General features: G+C 35.4%; 2 protein-coding genes across 2 annotated transcripts; both read right to left on the bottom strand.

The window, feature by feature from the left end:
• Positions 1 to 820: 820 nt before the first annotated feature.
• Positions 821 to 3,284, bottom strand: LOC116709550 (outer dense fiber protein 3-like). The gene is made up of 7 exons (XM_032548169.1): positions 3,249 to 3,284; positions 2,305 to 2,418; positions 2,000 to 2,203; positions 1,774 to 1,875; positions 1,453 to 1,574; positions 1,233 to 1,373; positions 821 to 1,157 (listed from the first exon to the last, which is right to left on the bottom strand). The coding sequence occupies exons 2-7, from the start codon at positions 2,414 to 2,416 to the stop codon at positions 1,059 to 1,061; spliced, it is 780 nt and encodes a 259-aa protein (XP_032404060.1). The 5' UTR covers positions 2,417 to 2,418; positions 3,249 to 3,284; the 3' UTR covers positions 821 to 1,058.
• An 8,528-nt stretch (positions 3,285 to 11,812) lies between these two features.
• Positions 11,813 to 17,209, bottom strand: ehf (ets homologous factor). Its single transcript, XM_032550689.1, is given in 9 exon segments — positions 11,813 to 12,567; positions 14,216 to 14,411; positions 14,499 to 14,543; positions 14,644 to 14,706; positions 14,822 to 14,842; positions 14,968 to 15,012; positions 16,438 to 16,695; positions 17,118 to 17,163; positions 17,165 to 17,209. Coding segments are annotated over 9 exon segments (804 nt in total). The 5' UTR covers positions 17,195 to 17,209; the 3' UTR covers positions 11,813 to 12,467.
• Positions 17,210 to 19,793: the final 2,584 nt, after the last annotated feature.

Genomic DNA, 19,793 nt, shown 5'->3' with positions numbered 1-19,793 from the left:
ACCTTCTTTCTCCATCCAGACTGAAGAACATCCTTCTTCCCCAACTAGCTGTGAGTTCATAATGGTGTCGCTTAAGCCACCCACTACATTTTACATCAGTCTCTCTTCAATAAATTGAGATTTCAGGGTTTTATTGGCTTTTTCTGTTGTTTATTTTGTTTTATTTCCAGTCCTGAAAAACACTTATCACTCTCCAGTGTTCTGGAGAGTAAAATTAGCTGTTAAATTAATCTGCAGCTAATGAAATTGTAAAAAAAAAAAAACCAAAAAACACTTATTTTTTTCTGAAATGGCAAACATGACTGCAATTCCATTCCAGTATCTGTTGAATTCCAATACAAGCACACATTTGACTTGATGAGGTCGTGATTAGGGGATTACTTCAATATCTTGAGACTGGAAGGGGTCTCAAAAGTCATTCCACTGTGCAGAAAATAGCAAACAGGAGGAAAACATTAATGAACCCACTGACACTGTTTATGGCAAATTGTGCCTTTTTTTTGTTTGTTTGTTTTTCAGAAGTTAGAAAACACATTTTGTCGATTGGTTTGGTTTTACCAAACCAATTTTGTTTGGTAAAACAAGATTGTTTTGGTTTAAATGTAAATAAATATTCTGCAAATATGTAAGTCCTGTTCTACAATAACAAACATGTGAAATGCATGCACTCCTGTTCTGAAATCCAACATTGGATCAGGAATTGTTTTCAGTAAAAAAAACAAAAAAACAAAGCAAACAAAAAACATTTCATTAATTGCAAGTAGTATGGTAACTTAAAACAAAAGAAAATAACCTTTAATTATAATTTATTGATGGTAAACTGAAAATTAGTAATTCAGAAGTGCTTAAAATAATAAACTAAAATAAAAAAAATCACTCTGTAACAGTTTCAAGTACTGTTAAACTGAAATTGTGTTTCATCAGCTAAATTCTTAGCCCTTTTCAGATACCAGCATTATTAATAACTCAGACAATTTGCTGTGAAAATAAAGCTAAAGGAGTAACATGATCACAGTTATCTTGTGCTTTGCTTATTGAGTTTTATTGAACTCTGCTCTTTAGAAGAAACCATCCATGTTCACGATAAAGGGGACTGAGTATGGTGAATGGTGAATTCCAAAGGTTACACTGGGAGCTTTTGGTTTTATAAAGTTTGTCTGTAGAGAAGAAAGAAAATGTATTAGGAAGCTTAGGATTTCAGCTTTGTTTCTTGTACAAGAAATGTTGCTTACCTTCTCTGGATAGTATGCTCCTGGACCCGGTGTTTGTGCATTTCTGTCAGGAAGGAAATTGCGACCTTTCATTGTACAGTGTGGCGGTTTTAGCCTGGAGTAATACGGGTCTGCAGGATTGTAGGCAGCAGGACCTGGAGTCTGAAAAAGGAAGCCACAGTTCAAGAAAACAATGGTAAATCTGGCATTTTGATCAGTTTCAGGGACTGTTCTTTTTTACCTTTCTAAGATCCTCGAAAAAGGATCCTTTTTGAGTACGGCCCATGAGTGTGAAGGAGGGAGATGAAGGGCTTGTTATTTCTTTTGTCCCAATTATACCGGGGAGTTTGTAGGAAGCTGGACCTAAAAGGCGAAGAGATAATTATCTGACTATAAAATTGGAAAGATTATCTGAAACATTTAAGAGTAACAAACCCCACTACCCCCCAAAAAACCATGAAATATGTAAGAGGCAAATACTATTTTACAACACTGCTTAAAATGTAATTACTTTTTTCAGTACAGATACAGTGACAATGCAAATAGCAAATTCCGTTCTCACCTGGAGTTTGGGTTTTAGCAATATCTTTGTGTCTCGCAGAGAGAGTAAATGAAGGGGCGGATCTGAACAAACTCTTTTTTGCATTCTCTGGGTAGTACTGTGCTAAAATACCAAAGAAAATTAGAGAAAGAGAGTTAAAAAAAACCTCTGTTAGCGTGAACAAAAATATGTTTCGCATGTACTTTTCAACAAGCGGTTGTTGTGTTTTGCGACAGCCCTAACTGACCAGGTCCAGGAGTACGGAACATTGCAAAAGGCTTTGGACGACCATGAATTGAATATGCCGGTGTCCCATCTTTGCCAAATCTGGTTAAATTGGGGGGGATCATGTACTTGGGTCCAGGGGAACAGTCGGTGTTTGTCACTTTGGGACGAGCACTTATGGAGTACGCTGGTGCTTTAGGTTTTGTTACGTCATGGTTATTTGCACCTTGAATTGAGACAAAAGAAAAGAAAATTTTAAAATCGTTTAACTCCTAAGCTATGAAATTTATAACTGCAAGCTATGTTAAATGTACATTGGATTCTCACCTGTTAGACCAGGTAGTACATATTTAGGACCAGGAGTCCCTAACTGTGCAGCTATGAGTCCTCTCGGCCTGTGGGGCCTCCAGGTCCCAACCCAAGGGTCATCTTTCACCATTGCTTTGAGGGACAGGAAAAAATTGAAGTTACTTGAATAAATTAACCAAATAAATACAACTTAAAAATATATTTTTTTGATCTAATATGTAGAAATTAGTAACAAAAATCTTTTGAAAATTAACGTTGAATAATAATTCCTTCTGTCAGCACTGCCTTTGTCATCACCAGCTTTTATGCACAATTCCAGTGACTGTAGTTTGATTTTTTTCCCCCTCACAAATAAAACAATAAAACAAAAATATATTGCAGTGATTGAACATGGTATTTAATCTTAAGATAATATTTAAAAAATTTAAGCTTGTCCAAATTAAATAGATATTAACAACCAACCGCAACAGTAGATTTTGAATGATAACAGTTCTGTTTAACATGATCAGTAACCACTTGACTTAGTGGAAAGATCTGAATTATACAGACACACCCACCCACACACAAATAATCTATCAAAAACACCAAACATTTTCTTTTCAGGAATGAATAACTTTACGAAAAAGATAATAAGAAATGGAAGTATTTTTTGTGAGAAAATTTTTTTTTTTCTCAAATAAAAACAGTGACTTGCTCTGTAAACATCGGAGGTATGGTTTAGGTTCTCTGAATCTAATGGGGTTTTTTTTTTCGTATGTTTTTTTTGCAATTAAAACCAGTGCTTCTGAAAGACATTTTAGATGTCTCATTCATTCACTTAAATTGTTCTGTTACTCTACCTAACTAACTGCTATTAAAGTTTACTTTGGTAGTTAAAGTAGAAGAAACAGATCTCTTTTCAAAATTGGACATTTTCTTGTTCATAAAGTAAAATAATAAAAATGGATAGAAAAATAATTTACCTTATACCGTTCCTGGTCCAGCTCCTTCTGTCCCCCTGAAGCTTACTGGAATTTTACTTAAAATTCCAGTAAGCTTCAATTTTGAAATTGTTGATGCTGTCCCCTTGACAACATTACCATGGTGATATTTTTAACTCAGTCAATAACAATCAATTAAAATCAAGTGACTCAAAATAAACGGGTTTTAGATCAAATTTTAAGTCTTCAACATTCACATCACTTTAGTAAGGATTAACTAACATGGTTTTTCAATTGGATCAATGCCTTATTTGCTTTCTACCACCCTCTTTGGGATGTAATACTGACCTTATCCTTGGCAGGACACTATCCTTCAAATCCCACATCATTAATGTCACCGGGTCTGCCAACTTCTACCTATGTAATATCAGCTGCCTTCACTCCTCCGCCACCCCCCAAACTGCTAGCATCCTTGTCCACAGTCTTGTTACTTCCTGTCTGGACTACTGCAACTCTCTCCTCTACAGCCTTCCTCAGAAATCCCTTTATAAGCTCCAAATGGTTCAGAACTCAACTGCCCATATCATAACCTGAACCCCCTCGTTTCATCAGTAATGTCCGGTTAAGCTCAATGACATGGCTTCCAGTACAGGTTCATATTCAATTCAAAATCCTTTTGTTAACATTTAAGGCCATTCACAACCTTGCCCCTCCATATCTGTCTGACCTTCTTCGTGTTCACATTCCCTACCCCTCGCTTTGATCCTCTTCCTCAATCCACCTGTCCATCCTTTCTGCCTGTCTCACTATTATGGGTTATAAAGCAATCAGCTGCACTTCTCCTCACCTCTGGAACTCATTACCATCCCAACACAGAAATATTGTTCACTCTCTTGCTTCAAAACGCAACTCAAAACACATTTGTTTAAAACTGCTTTTTATATCTAATGCCCTTTGCTCTTTGTAAGTGAGTTTATTATTTTATTGTTGTATATTTGAAATTGATTTAGTCTATTTTTTACAGTGTCCTTGAGTGTCTAGAAAGGCACTTATAAATAAAATGTATTATTATTATTATTATTATTATTATTATTATTATTATTATTATTATTATTTTACAGAACAATTACATGAGTTGTAGGTACTGTAAATACTTCTTTTGTAAGTGTCCAACTCAAGTGAAGTTTGTGTTGCTCCTTTAGTCATTTGGCCCTGAATGATGAGCCACCTTACACAGATCAAAAATCTAAATTGACTGAGATGATTGAATTTTTTTTTTTTTTTCAGTTCATTGGTTTGAATCATAATTTTTTTCTGTGTTGTTCTTTTTTCTTTCTATCTACAGAGGTTTAAGTTTCTGAACAAAAGTTAGCACTGTCCAGTGTTTTCTGTTTATTGGTTTTATAGTATTGCTGTTCACTGAACCCTTACCATGTCCTCGTTGCAAGCCAAGGCCAATGACCAACAAGCTTCTTTTACATGAGCTTATATTAAGGTGCTATTAATTTTGTTCTCCACTTTACACAATGTCTTTTGACATTTCAACAAGTTTACTTATATTAATCATTTGCATAATTAACTCTACACTGAATGGGATTCTAAATAAAGTGAAACAAATCTTTAAAGGTTTTGTATCTCTTTCTCAAAACAGTAAGTGTTTTACTATATAAGTTATTGCTTGAGATAAAAAAGGAGGTAAAAAAGCAGTGAATCTTTTTAGGTCGTCCTTTCTGATAATCCAAAATAACTTTAGTCCATAAACTTACAACAATGAGGCCATAGTCTTTCCTTGTGTAAACTCTTTAATTTCATAACCAGTTGAGCGTCCTCGTTGCAGTGATAACATCAAACAAATGTTTCCAGTAACTTACCAGGTAATTCTTGAGCGTTCTTCCTTGTACTACTTTGGCAGCGTGAAGTGGAAACTATTTCCTTACAGGAAGGCTGACTGTTGCAGATAAATAAAGAAAATAATTAGAAAGTTGTGCCATTGAGACATATAACTTCTGAATAGATAGTCATGTTACATACATTTTGCAACAGGTTGTTCAAATAATCTTGTAAATGATCTTCTCCTTTGTGATAAAGTAGGAATAGAGGGAGCAAAACTTTGACAGCCATTTCTTTCTCTGCCGCTAATGTTTTGGGGTTTGGGGCAAATTTCAGAGCAAATTACTACAAGAAAAAGTTACAACACCAGACTTCTGAAATCTCCCCACTTTTGCTTGATATAACCTCAGGGAAGATGACTCTTAGCCTACCTACTACACTGACATCAGTCTAAAGAATGCTTTCCCCATTCCTTATTTTCAGCTGTAAAATGTTTAAGATGTTTCTTGCATGTACATCACATTTCAAAGCTCCCTTAACCCAATCTCAATGAGAGATGCATAAGAGTTTTGACTCAGCCTATGACTCACCATTTCGTATTCCTCAGCCAGTGTCTGGTGGATTCACTGGTAAGTTTTGGGGCATTTTCATGTTGCAGAACAACCAGGTTTTGATACCCAGCAGATTTTATGATGGATTCCATGCTGGTGCGCCGAGCAGGTCCTGCTGTTGCAAAGCACCCCAAACCAAAACGTTGCCAGTTGTGTGCTTCACAGTGTATTAGGCTATTTTCCTGGAATGCTGGATGTATTTTGTTTATGCCAAACATGCTCGGTTCAACCGTCCAAAAAATTCAACATTATCCTGGAATTGCTGGTCTTTGTATATGTATCCAACTTTAGTCTGGCCTTCATTTTTTTAGAGATCAATAATTTTCTTCTAACACACCTCTTATGTAAGTTAAACCTGTGCAATGCCAAAGTAAGTTTTATTTATGTAGCAAATTTACAGACAATAAAATTGACTATAGTGTTTCACGTGATTGAAAAAACTTAAATAAAAATGTAAATAAAATGAAATATTACCAGTGAAATACAGAAAATGAAATGAAAAAGCAGCTTAATAAGCAGAAAACACAGAATGAAAGATCAGATCTAAATGAACGTGAAATAAAAAATAAAAATGTACATTTCTCAAGAGGGGCTTTGCAGCACAAACATCAAATGTCAGGCTCTTCCAGAGTCTAGGGGCTGCTACAGCACAAGCCTGATACCCTCTATTCTTCAATGTGACACAAATGCACAAAAGCATCTGGCCGGATGAGCTCAGCGCTCTTTTCAGGATATATGACTTGAGCAGTTTCGCTAAATAAATGGTTGGTAGATCATCTAAATCTCTGACTTGTGTCAGTCAGCTGTGTCCTTTTCTGATTGTACAAACAATCACTTTCCTATCATTAGTAGCAAGAGTCTGCTGTAGATCATAGTTCTTGTGATGTCATTTTAGATGCTTTTGAATATTTATTTTAGCATGTTGGTCTTCTTTTACGGTGAACTTGCATGGACAGCCATATCTGGGAATGTTGGCATCTATTTTGAATGTCCTACACTTGTAGACTAATTTCCTTATGAAGAAATGACCGATTTTAAATCTTTTTGAGACATTATCCCTAATAAATTGCTAAAGTCTTCTTCTAAAATAATGCAGGTAGCGCTTTCAATCTTTCCATGGTGTTTACTCTCACTTATCTGTCAGGAGCATGCACAAATATTTTTCAAATGTATGAAAGGCAAAAGGAAAGATGTTCTCTTCATGCTCACCTGACATGAAATAGCTGTGTGATCTAAGCTATTTCAAGTGGAAATAAACACTAAAGTATCATTCCTCCATTAACAAAATGCCTTGGCTTCAGCTACTGCTTTCTGTTTCTATTCATTGACATTTTCAAATGAACACAAACTACTCTTAGGTCCAAATATGTTTGAAAAAATATATAGGATTTCAGAGTGGGTAATATTTTCTTTTACATGTTTATGTATTTATTTTAAGGAATAGGTTTGATATTAGTGATTTCAACTTCATTTCATTCTAAGTACACCTGATGTATGTATCATTATAATATTATCATAATATATATGGGGAAAAAAAACACAGCTGCCAAAAGGTGAATAAGAGGTGTTTTTATTGTTGTTTTTTTAAGAAAAGATAAAAGGTGAATATGTGTTTTCTATAGAGTATAGAAAATGTATACACGTTTGGCATGAACTGCGCTATTACACGGCTGATTTTTATGAAAAACCAATGCCTAATTCAAACAATCATACTGTTTGATATCTCGGTGATCTACTGCCCCCTGGTGGGAAGAATGCGGGATCTCATTTACATGTGAATTTCCAAACAAGGCTATCAAACAATGTTGAAATGTAACAATAATGTAATAATGAATACATTCTGCTTATTTTAGGTGGTATTACAGTATACAATGTTATACAAACTCCCAAAGAAATCCTAATTTAACACTGAAAATAGGTAAGATGCTCCAATGTTTTCACAGTAAGATTGTGGTCAATCTGTCTTTTTATTTTAACAAGCAAATGTAACACAGTTTATCTCATTCTAAAAACGAGTTTTTAAAATATTTTACCCTTGTACAGATCCTCTGAGATTGGGGATCTTACTGTGCATGGTGGTGAAGGCTTTTTATTTTCCCCCTGACCCCCTTTGGATAGGCTATTGGCTTTCCATGGATTAATAATACAGCATTTATATTTCATGCTCACCTGACATGAAATAGCTTTGTGATCTAAGCCATTTCAAGTGGAAATAAACACTTGAAATGTGTTTATTGATTTGATTAATCAAATCAGTACAAAAAAAATCTGCCTGATTTGATTAATCAAATCAGTCTCTTGTAAAATACAATTTACATTGAACAGACATTAAACAAACATTAACAAAAAGCCTTTCTTTCATCAGGAAGAATAAAAGCAAGACAGTATTCAGTATGTTTGTACTACTTTGAAATATTAAGCAACATTACAAATATTAGATCATTAACAAAATAGAAAATATCTCACTTATAAAACCAGATTAATCAAATTTATTAAATATGTGCGGGGTTGTCTCCATGTTCTTGGATGGAACCAGGGAGCTATGAAGTGATTTTTATGGGGAAATTAACAATAGTGGAAGAAATGCAGGGCAGGAAGTTATTATTGTTACAATTTTGAAGGAACAAAACAAGAACATCTTTGACCTGTCAAAAAGAAAACAAACAAAGAAAAAAACTTTCCAATACTTTACGACTGCCAAGAAACACAGTGAGGATGTATGTGAAAAATCACAGCAAAGTCTATTCAGATATGTTTTGGGGCATATCATGATGCATCGTGTCTTAGAACAACTCATTCGATTTAACTGATTCACAACACATTAGTTAGTCATGCTGGAACAATTTTATTAAAGATCATTAGAGTAATGATTAGCTTGACTGTGGCTAGCATTCTGTGACATGTTCCTATCCTTCAAAAGGCATGACTGCAGTGACACAGCTCTAATCTGTTTTGAACTGTGTGAACTCAGAGCCTTGCAGGTTCATCTGAGTGTGAATGGGGGAAGGAAGGGGTCCCTGATAAAAACGAACGGAGGATCTCCTGAGACAATACAATAGCTCCACTGAGCAGGATCCCTAATACAAAATCCCATCAGTCCCAGTAGTCTTCATGCCCGTGCTCAGGTTATCTTTTATCAATTTCTTGTTCTTCCTCCAGCATGTATCTGATTGAATTAATGTGCTCCCTTTTAAATGTTATAATAGCTTTTGTGCAGCTCATTCAAATCCGAACATAATTTTCTGACGAGGAAAGATAAACTATTGGGGGAAGATAATACATAATGTTTTCAATTCCACGAATGGAGTCACTGTTTTAGGTTTAGCGAAATAAGTGCAGAAGGTAAAGAGATTATATACAATGACACTAAATTATAATTTTTGTAACAGGTGATATGATGTACAGTACAATCAAAGTACACACAACTAAAGTGAAACATGCAGATTTTCCATTTCGAGTTCATGTGATGTTATTTTTCTCCTCAGATCCATTACAACTGGTTTGAGTGGATGTTTCCATTCATGCCCTCAGTGCCTTCTGCAGCTGTGGTGAAGCCAAGCCTTGTAATCTAAATACATGTTCTGCTGGTTTAACAGTGCCTTGCAAAGTTATTTCTGACACAGTTCTCTCTCTTACTCCTAGTTAGTTCCTGAGATTCCTTTAAATCTTAGGCTCTTGGGTGAGATTCATACACATGTGCTTCATTGACATGCACGATAAAGCTCGATTCGAATCAGTTGCCATCAGCCTTTAAGCATAATCACACACTGAGGACATGTAAAGCAAGGGTTTGTGTTCAGCAGGCAGTGGTCTGTTAGGAAAATTAAGCTCTTGTCTGCAGAGGTAAGATCAGTCTACTTTATTTGCCTGTAACTGCCCATTTATCTTCAGTTAGTCACATAAAACACACCCTGCATAACAGCTCCCAGCACCGGCTAGATTGCTCCAAAGTGAAACTAAGATCAGATTTGCGATCTCCAGCTCTTTAAACAGCCTTACTGATTGTTAATTACCCTTTTCATCTCTGTCCTTCAGTATGCTCATAATCATGTGCAACACACACTGCTTGGACACATTATCTAGGATAGTCAAATATCCTAAAGATTTCAGATAAATGTTAAGTAGTACATTCTTTACTCAGTGTGCAATGTGTCCTGGTGGTTTCCAGACATCAGTCGAGACTTTGAGTCACCCTTTTTTTATTTAGCAGCTTCCACCTTCTTTTACCCCCTCCAGAATCCTTGGAACACATTTAAATGTTAAAATTGATCATGTTAGTGTTTAAATATATTCATCCTTCACTGCAGTAGTATGATCTATTTGACTTATAAATATTACATTACACAGAGGCATATTCAGCCTCTCTCAAAAATAGGACAAATGAAACAACATGCCATTCAAGTAAGAGAGTTGTGAATTGATCTTCATGAATCACTATCATGAGCTTGAAAAGCAAGCTGCAAAGAAGTGAGTTTTTGGGATGAAGTCTCTATTATGAGCATTACATAAAACCTACAAGTCAACTGGTTGCTCTGGATTCATACCAGGGAAAATACTTTTCAGTCCCACCATCACAAGACTTAAAGTGTATTGGGACTTTAATTGGAACTATTGTGACTTTAATTAGAAGCATATGGCTTTGGTCCAATTAATTCTTTTGAACAGCAGACACTCTAGATGAAGCTGGTGCAAAACAAAGGATTGAAATGTGTGTGTATGGTGTGTGAGGACCCGCCGTGCTGCTGGCGTGGAGGTTATTGGAGTCTGACAGCATGGATCAAAAATATTTTGAAATCCTAGGATATTTTGGAAAATATCTGGTGGACTCTGGCAGAGAACTGAAGGTGGGTGATAATTGAGTCTTTCTGAAGTACATGTAACCAAATCACCAGAGAGATGATTTCCCAAACAGAAATTCTGTATTTTATGACCACTTCTTTAAGGAATAGGAAAGGACACAGGACTCTGGTAGGTCCAAAGAAGATTGAGGTCTAAGATTCCTCCCTCTGTATGTTTAACCTCGTTAAAGTTCTGCACTACTGGCAAAAGGAGTGTACAGATCTGTATGTTCTGAATGTGTGGTTGAATGCACTAAACTGTAGTGTGGGAATGTTCAACTGTAAGGAAAGATGAAATCATTGTAAGACTTTTGTTTTCATCAGAACCGATTTCAGATTTTTTTGTACAATGTTGCAAATGTAGAGTCCACCAAATGCATAAAAATATTGAAACATGCTGTATTTTTATATGACAATGTGGAATCTGAACAATAGAGATATGACGCATGAGGATTTTAATTTGAACAGTTGATTTTTTTTTTAATGTATATTAACAATGTAGCAATCAGCAGCATCTGATTCCAATTCAATCATGATTATGCACAGGCTCCATCTGACTTTTAGGATACAAGCGACTTTAATTTACAGAGTAGTAAAAAAATACAAAATCACAGCTAATTTCTTAAATCACAAGTACTTTCCCTGGCAGGATAAACTGTGTTCTGGTGGCATCAGGTTTTGTCAGACAAAAACTGTGTTTTATTCTGAATAATGACATCACATGTCCCTTCCACTGGCAATATTGCAATATGTGTGCATGGAACAGAGGACAAAAGAGTGACAATTAAAGAGATAGATGCAGCAGTGTGCAAGAACAACTTTGATGCCATCAGTTAAGATAATAACACAATGAAGTGTCAGTGAATGTCACGCTATGTAAAGAGGGGTCACCAAATGCCAGATAAGTCAGGGAGAAGATTAGACGTGAATTTGCTTGTGAACACAGGCCAAAGAAAGAAGCCTTTTATTGACACTGCTTTTATCTAGAAGCCAATCATGAACCAGTCATTTGTCAGCTGCCTACTGGAACCAGCTTGTTCACACACTGGCAAACAATTAGCTGTGTGGCATTTCACTAGTGTCACGATTAAACAAAAGGAACCTGAACTATCTATGTGCGCGGGTCTTTTCACAGATTAGCTTGTGACAGGCTCAGCAGTAAAAAGATATTTGAACGTTGCTGTTAACTATAGCCAGCTGACAATATTATTTAAGTTTTCTCAAAAATTGCTACAATTAGCATGACGCTTTGGAAACACCATCATTTCTCTGATTGATCCGCTCTATTTTACATTTGACAGTATGCAAAACTCCTAAAAATGAGTTAGATGAAAGTAAAACAATTACAAACTTTATTTGTATCAAACATCTAAAAGCACATACACTTTCTTTACAATTTTATAAAAGCAAAGCATGTAATAAGACAAAGTAAGCTTCAAAATTCCAGTGAATATTAATATTTTACTTGTATGCGTTTCTTGCACTGTGCCTATGGGATCTTTTTAAATTTAATTTCATTTAATTTTAACTTAAGTGAATGAGCATGCGTGCTTCCCAAAGAACATTTCACAGTATCAGTGTCAAAACACGTAACACAAATTTGTCCACACATGCTTAAACAGCTACATCAAACATGTGTTCCTTTGGAACTTACATTTTCAAAAATGCATTTCATCAACAACAAAACAAAAACACACACAAGCTTCATTGTGTTTATTATTCATTTTTTAGTGCTTTCGCTTAGCTTTTCATCTGCAAAATATTATGTAAACACAACTTTTGAGGTCTCACTGGCGCAGCTCAAAAAGGATCTCAGTGCAGTGTCAATACAAAGGGAAACATAAAAAGAAATAGAAAATAAAAATAGAAAACACTTGTAAACAACTTAAACACACCTATATTTTAAAAAGTCAACTGAAAACCACGTTCAAATGTTACAATTTTGCACATAAGGCATGAAAAAAAATAAATTAATGAAATTGTCACTTCTCTGTCTCCCTCCATCCTCTTGCATTCCTTCCAAACTTGTAAACCAGTCTGCGCCCATCCACTCGCTCTAAAATTTCTCTCTTGTAATAATATCTGTAATGGAGATAGCAACAAAATTCATTTTAGAAAATTCACTATATATATATATATATATATATATATATATATATATATATATATATAGTTTTGTTTCTGTTTGTTTTTTATGAGGTAATTCAAAATGCAGATTTGTTATGACTAAAGTGTTATCCTTAATTTTGTAAAAATATATATCAAAAATTAACCAAAAAATAAATTTTTCTATATAATAAAGGTGTGTGTAAGAAATTCCAACAAACCAATGTAAGGAGTTTATGGCAGGATACATAAAACTGACTCAACTCATAAGTTTAAAACAATTCTATTAAATACTGTGGAAAGGTTCTGTGAATTTCTAATATTAAAAAAGTAATCAAAACATTATCTCTCTGAATACTCAGGTGTTTAACAAATAGAAATACATTTTGGTAACTTATTTATTTTATCTAACCTAAAATAGGAAAACAAATGACTTAATATCAAGACAGGGACAGAAAAAGAATGCAAGTCTTCTTATGCACTGTATCTAAAAGTCTGGTTTGAACTGCGTGCCTCCAGGTTGCACAACCAGGATTTGACCTGAAGGTGTTACGATGAAGCTGGTATGTTATTTGACACCATTTTTTGTTTGCTTTTGCAACACCTCAGCACCTGAACACAATAGTTGTTCACTTTGTTGCTTTCTGTCTGACTCGGTTTCCCCTTAAATGTAAGATTTTTCCAATGAACAAGAAACAATTTTCATATTTTTAATAGGTTTGTTCTTTATTCTTGATATTTCACTTCCTCAGTACCTCATTAGCATATTTTTTCTTTTCAGAACAGTATTTTCTATTGTTGAAAATTAAGACTTTAAGACTAGTTTATAAATATTTAATACAGTTCAAAGTGTAAAATTTTAATGTTAAGCTATTCATATTTAATCTCAATGTGCTTGCTTATAACTCCATAAAGTTTAACACAGTGACTCCCATTTTGTACTTTCCATTAAGGTTATACAGACTTTAAATTTTATGTAATGAATTTGGATAAAATATTTTGACTACTTTTCTTTTGTTGTTATTCTTTATATTAGGAGTGAGAGCACCAGTTTTGAAAGTTGCAAACTGCAAATCATTTAACAGCAATAGAATACATAAAAAAACACCTTTGTCCTCACACTGACTCTACGCTCCTCATGTCCTCCTGATGCATGTGATTTGTACAATAGTGAAGTTAAAGCTGCTCTGACTCAACCAGCCAATATTTCCTTGGTGAAATTCTCTTTTTTCTGTCTGTGTGTTAATAACATATAGTAGGAATGAATATGAGTTAATCTGACAATGAGCAATAGAAACACATTAAAACTGTTTTTTCAAGTTTTATGGTTTTGGTTGGAACCCCCAAGAATGCAGTGATAAGAATTTGATCAGAGTCACTTTCCTTTAGATTTGGAAAAGGAACAAGAGAATGTTGAATTTCTTGCCTATGACAAATTACACAAGTTGAGACAAAAATAATACTGAATAGTGATAAAACTGGTGGAGAAACCGAAACAAAAATTGTAATTTATTGATTGCTAAAAATGGTATGGAGTGCAGTCATTCCCACAGTGTGTTTATGGCATGCAAACATGAGGTTCTGTATTTGTGTAGCTACATTTGTAAAACTTGTGTGGCTGTACCTCATTGCACGACTTAGTTTCTCATAGGTCATGCTACTGTTATTCTTCTTCTTTCCCCATAGCTGAGCCACAGCCTCAGACTTCAGGAAACGGAAAACCCCCTCTGTTCGATCTTCCCACTTGATCAGCCCAGGGTTTCTCTCTGGGTTCAGAAGAATGTCTCTGATGAACTCCCACAAGTGGGTTCCTCTCGGGTCTTTTGGAACAAAAACAAGAGGCAGTAAAACAACTGACATAGCTGGAACTAAGACAACTTCTTGTAAGCTGTGTTTCTATTACTTACTGTGTTTTTTGACCTGATGACTTCGACTAAAGGACCGTTTAATGTCTGGAATAATACATTTAAACTTGGTGAGCAGGCATTATTCATCAATCAGTCAATCAGCTCCAGCCACTGTGTTGCATAAATGTTTTTTTTCTTTTCTTACCAGGACTTGAAGGGGTGGGAGAGACATTGGGAGCATGTGAGTGAACCAAAGGGTCATAGACTTCTGAGTAAAAAACAAAAACAAACCAAAAAGATCATAAAATCATCAGTCAGACAGCTGTTCGAATAAAATGTGTTTTTATTAAGCAATCCAATTCGGAAAGATATATTTGCTTTACCTCCGGGTGGATAGCTGACATCTGGAAATGGACATAAGTCAGCTGTAAAATGGGTAAATGTGAGTGGAAGGAACATTTATTGGGAATCAAATAAATAGCCTTGAGCAAATCTTCCCAAACACCATTGATGCTGTATTTCAACTTACTTTCATGTTTGATCTCCAGCTGCCCGATATCCACATGGTACTGGCCTGTGCATCAATAAAGAGGGAACAAAAAAAATCATTTTAGCACAAACATTATTTGCTATGCAATATTTTGAAGACTGAATATTTCGATGGTTAGGAATTAAACAATATAGTTTAATGCAGTTTTTTTTCCACTAGACAACGTAAGTTGACAGTTGGGTGGGATGAATTCCCAAGAGAGGCAGGGTGTCATTAATTCTGTTTGGTTTAACAACAACACAAGAACCACAAGAATCAAGCTGATCAGCTGGCATGAGCACAATGAGCAACTTTTCACAGATTTTGACATAACTGTGAAGCATCTGTGTTGCAAGGTGTAAGCTGAAGCAAATTGTATCCATTATGGTTTTCAGAATTTTAGCCTGTGCAAAATCTTTCAATATTCATGTTTGAATTTTTCTGTCTGATTTTCTGATTAGTTTGACTAATTAAAAAAAAAAGGGTCTGTTTGCAAGCTTTAAACAAGTCTCTGTTGAATGACTGAACTGAAACTATCAAAAAGTACCCCAAGCAGTGTGCAAGATAGCCTGAGATTGCATCAGGTACGTCATAAAATCTGGTACATTGCTTTGAGGCATTATCAGACAATGCTTTTACAAGGCAAACTTGGTGAACTGTGTTGTATCTACAGATTTTAATAACTTGGCATGAACATTTCTGCTCTGATTGGTGGTTTTATGTCTGACAAAAATACTTTGGACACTGATGTAGTTTTTGTAGCAGCACTATGTTGTGAACTCTGGATTCCCATTTGTGCTTTGAACTTTAGACACCTATTCCTGGCTTCCATGTTCTTTTTTTGCCGGTGTCCAAGAATGGTAACCACATGGATGTTTATGTGTAAGGTAAATTAGCTGCGTGTTCCAGTCAGGAAGAACAATGGAAGCACTGAAGTTTTATTTTACCATGCCTTGCGGACAGGAGGTTAAACCTGTTATACCAGGTTTTCTGGCACTGTTTTCGCTTGAAGGACTCTTAACTTCAGTTGCTAGATAAAAGATTATGTGTTTTTCTCATTTGTTAGACATGAAAATGAAATATCTCAGTTGTCTTGTAAGCTAAAACCTACACCCGAGAGAAGTTAAAGGTTAGAAGGTGATTCCTTGAGGCTCCAAACATCATGTTTCTTCACAAACTCTAATTAAAATCAATAGATGAGTCATTTTCTGCTCCTGTTTACCTTCACGCCCCCTGTGATTTGTTAGACGAGCCACTCCAGAAAGAGAAAACAACAAATCTATCACCTCCCCTCGCTTTAAGTACTCCAGCACCATGCAGTGCAACCCCTGACTGACTTTTTGATCCCTTCTCTGCTTCATTCCATCTACACTTTGTCCCACACACAACATTGATTACACAGCCTTTCTTATACTTGTAGTAATCGTCTTTTTTTCTGGCCCCCAGAACCCCACTCTCGCTCATACCTACCACCCGATTTTAGCTCTGTGATGCTGTTGTAAAGAATGTGTCCCACACTGCCAGCAGCACGGATAAAGTCATGGTAGTTCAGGCTGCAAAGCTGATGGCCGTCCATGTCAAAGTTTCGGAAGGGAATGTTGGAGGCATCAATCTGGTGGATATCCATGACCTGCTGCAGCCACTCCCACACCTGGTACTTGCTCCAGAACTGAGGTTGGGAGTCATGGGACCACAGGCAACTTGTGTAACTGGACATCACCAGTGGACCTGCATACAGAGGTCAATAGTTAGAAAACAAAAAATTGTGTTTGCTGTTGTAGACAACCAGTTAATTAGGTAAACATATTCAAATGTTTTGCCAATAATTGATCTGAAACACAATTCACTCAAATTCACTTGATTCATTTCTCAGGCAGGGATTCTGGATTCAGACCCCTTTCCTGTGAGCTTCAGGTCCACTAGGTATGTAAGTCATCATTTCTGAATGAGTTTCACTCCGTATTCAAGCGTCACAGAGATGGTTTGCTCAACTGGAAAGCAATTAAAACTTCAAACAGAATGTTTTACCAGATTTTCTTCAGACATTTTAGGATTTTATCTGGACAATTTCATCAAGTAATTGATGTCAGGCACAGAAAGAATACTGTCAATTTCATTCTGACTCTGACAGTGTGGGTTACAGTCCTTACCGTTGTGATAAGAGTTAGCAGGTCCGAAGGTGGCGGTCAGAGGGCTTTTCCAGGGAGACGGATGGAGTTATGCTCATATTGCAGATTTTAAACTCTGACCATGGCTCAGGAGCTAAAGTACGAGAAGGAGATTTGTTACTCAGTGATTCTTGAGAAGTGGGACAAAATGGGTTTAAATTTTCCCAAAACTTTTAAAAAATTATTCCTCAAGCTTATGCATTCAAGTATGACAAATAATGTTTTAGAAATGTAAAGATGCTACGGTGCAGGCTCCCAGTTGCAAATTTTTTTGAAAATTAAATTTTTAGTTGACCTGACCTAGAACTTGTTATCACCATCTGACAAAAATACATTTAAAATTATTTTTTAATGACCCTACTAGTGATATTTTACTCAGTTTTACAGACAAATGCTTCTCAAGAAACAAAAGAAATATTATTTAAAATAAAAAACAACATAAAGTCCATCTGACGGCTGTTGACACAGAACTGAAGGTGGTGACAAACTAGTGAGTAAAATGAAACACTTGTTACATATGAAGTAATGACATTTATCTAAAATACATTAAAATGAATTAACTGCACAGATTTGTCAACACTATCACTGAAAGAGTCACACCGTCGGCTAAAAACTCTGATGGAGTTGACAAAACATGTCAAACTACCTCAGTTTATATGATGTTATTCTGAAGGCCATATTGTAGCTCATCAGGTCCATGAAATCTTTACAGTATACTAAAATTAAGTATTTATTTCACAAAATTTCATCAAAATTTTGTAAATTGTCAGTTATGGTGTTGATACATCATGGTTGTGACAAATAGCTTAAGAATAAAACGGAGAAAAAAAACTAAAGAATAACATATGCTAACTAGAGCTGCTTAGCAAAAGAAGAGAAAGGAAGAGGTCATGGGGTCCTCAGAAGTTCTGATGCCCCCCAATAATGCCTGATTTTCTTTTTTTACATTATTTTATGTCTGACGGTGTTGACAAAAACTTGGGACAAATTTCAATTGAGTTGGAAAATATATAAAAATGATTTTAATTAAATTTCTTGATACTTTTAGAATTATTTATCTGAATACTTATACTTAATTGTCATAATATATTATCTTAGTATTCTTTAATTTGTTTTAATCTATTAGTAATGTATTGAGTTCTGCTCCAGGACAAGGGATTTTACAGACACCATCCACCTACTACAAAGTTTAAAATAAAAAATATTCAGCAAACACCAGAAGAACATACATTGTTGTGCTCACATGGACCAGGTTAATTTAGTCAGATAATTAAAAAAATTATATTTTGTGAATATTTTATTCAAATTTTGTGTTTTATCCATAGGACCTGTTTTGTCCCTCTTCTCAAGAATCACTGTACTCTATTAATAAGCAAAGAATCTTTGCTTGTACCCAGACAATTGTTATGTTTTTATGGGTTCTGCAAGACAGCAAAGAAAAGCAGTATTATTGGGCTGGATGTGATTCTGGTAGATTTTCTCTAGCAAAGAAAGGAAACAGAATAAACCAGACTGAGCCCACAGCAAATCTAGCAGCAAATCTAATACCCAGTTTATCAGATGTTGCATGTTTATTTTGAGCGCATGGAATTGTGTGAATGCATCCGCTTTTATCCATCAATTTTGTGTGTGAATGTCTGCGTGGGATTGTATGCAAGTGTGGAGAGACGAAAAGGCAGAGACTGTCTGTAGTCAAATTGGGGTACCACCAGTCCTAACCGCAGCCTCTTCCCACCAAATGTTGTAGAAGTGGACAAAAACGACACCATACAACATTTACTTTACAGTATATTTTAAAACTGGCTCATCATTCCATTTATGATAGCAATAACTGGGGCTGCTTAATTGTCCTGCCATAAAACTTTAGGTGAAAACTATATAAGCAAGTTGATACATTACATATAAAAGAGTGTTTTCTAGAGCACTAAAAAGGAGAGGCACAAAGCCTTCTGTGTCTGCACCATTAATGCGCTGAATAAGCAAATTTGTCAGTTGGGTTTTACTTCTTGAAGGAAGTTCATTTGTATATGTACGGTGCAAAAACTGTTTAATTTGTCTGTCTGTGTTTGAAGTGCATCAATTTTTGCTCCTGTCACTTTCAGTCAAAAAACTAGTTAACATTTCCATAATGAATGCATTTTTTTCCACGTGAGTTGATCTTATCAACTGACCGAAAAATAATTCCTAACAGTAACAAATATTTTTCAAAATTTTTTTTAAATTTTTTTTATAATTTTAACACTACATATTGCAAATATAAAATGTAAATAAAGGAATGTTTCAGACCTAACTCTGCGTGTATTTGCATGTGATGCAAATATACATGTATCAGAATTTCACCACCTCCACTGTTTTGGTGGCAGAAGTTCTTCATGTGCACAATAGCTGACTTGTAGTTTTCATAGTTCACTGTTAATATTGGATTTTAACAGTGAATTGCTGTTACAAGTCTAACAGGTGCTGCATTCTTGAGAAATGAGGCAGGCGGTTACTCATTACTCATTAATACTGGCACTGATAAAGTAGACTGGTCTTTCACAATCTGGTGTCTGTGTTTGTGGTTCTGTTTGAACAAGATATTTTCCAGTACTTATAGACATGTAAGTAGCTAGATGTGTAAAGACTTTAAATGATCAAATGGTCACCTACCGTCTAATG

Source organism: Xiphophorus hellerii, chromosome 2, assembly GCF_003331165.1.
Source record: "Xiphophorus hellerii strain 12219 chromosome 2, Xiphophorus_hellerii-4.1, whole genome shotgun sequence".
NCBI classification, from domain to species: domain Eukaryota; kingdom Metazoa; phylum Chordata; class Actinopteri; order Cyprinodontiformes; family Poeciliidae; genus Xiphophorus; species Xiphophorus hellerii.
Note: the sequence above shows the minus strand (reverse complement) of the source record. Positions and strands in the feature narration are given on the sequence as shown.

Bases quoted from the DNA above. Each gene is read 5' to 3' on its own strand.
- LOC116709550 (XM_032548169.1), bottom strand. From the start codon at position 2,416: ATGGTGAAAGATGACCCTTGGGTTGGGACCTGGAGGCCCCACAGGCCG. The intron at 1,575-1,773 runs GTGAGAACGGAA...TTCGCCTTTTAG, and splicing joins TGCTAAAACCCAAACTCCAG to GTCCAGCTTCCTACAAACTC. The intron at 1,158-1,232 runs GTAAGCAACATT...TCTTCTCTACAG, and splicing joins GAGCATACTATCCAGAGAAG to ACAAACTTTATAAAACCAAA.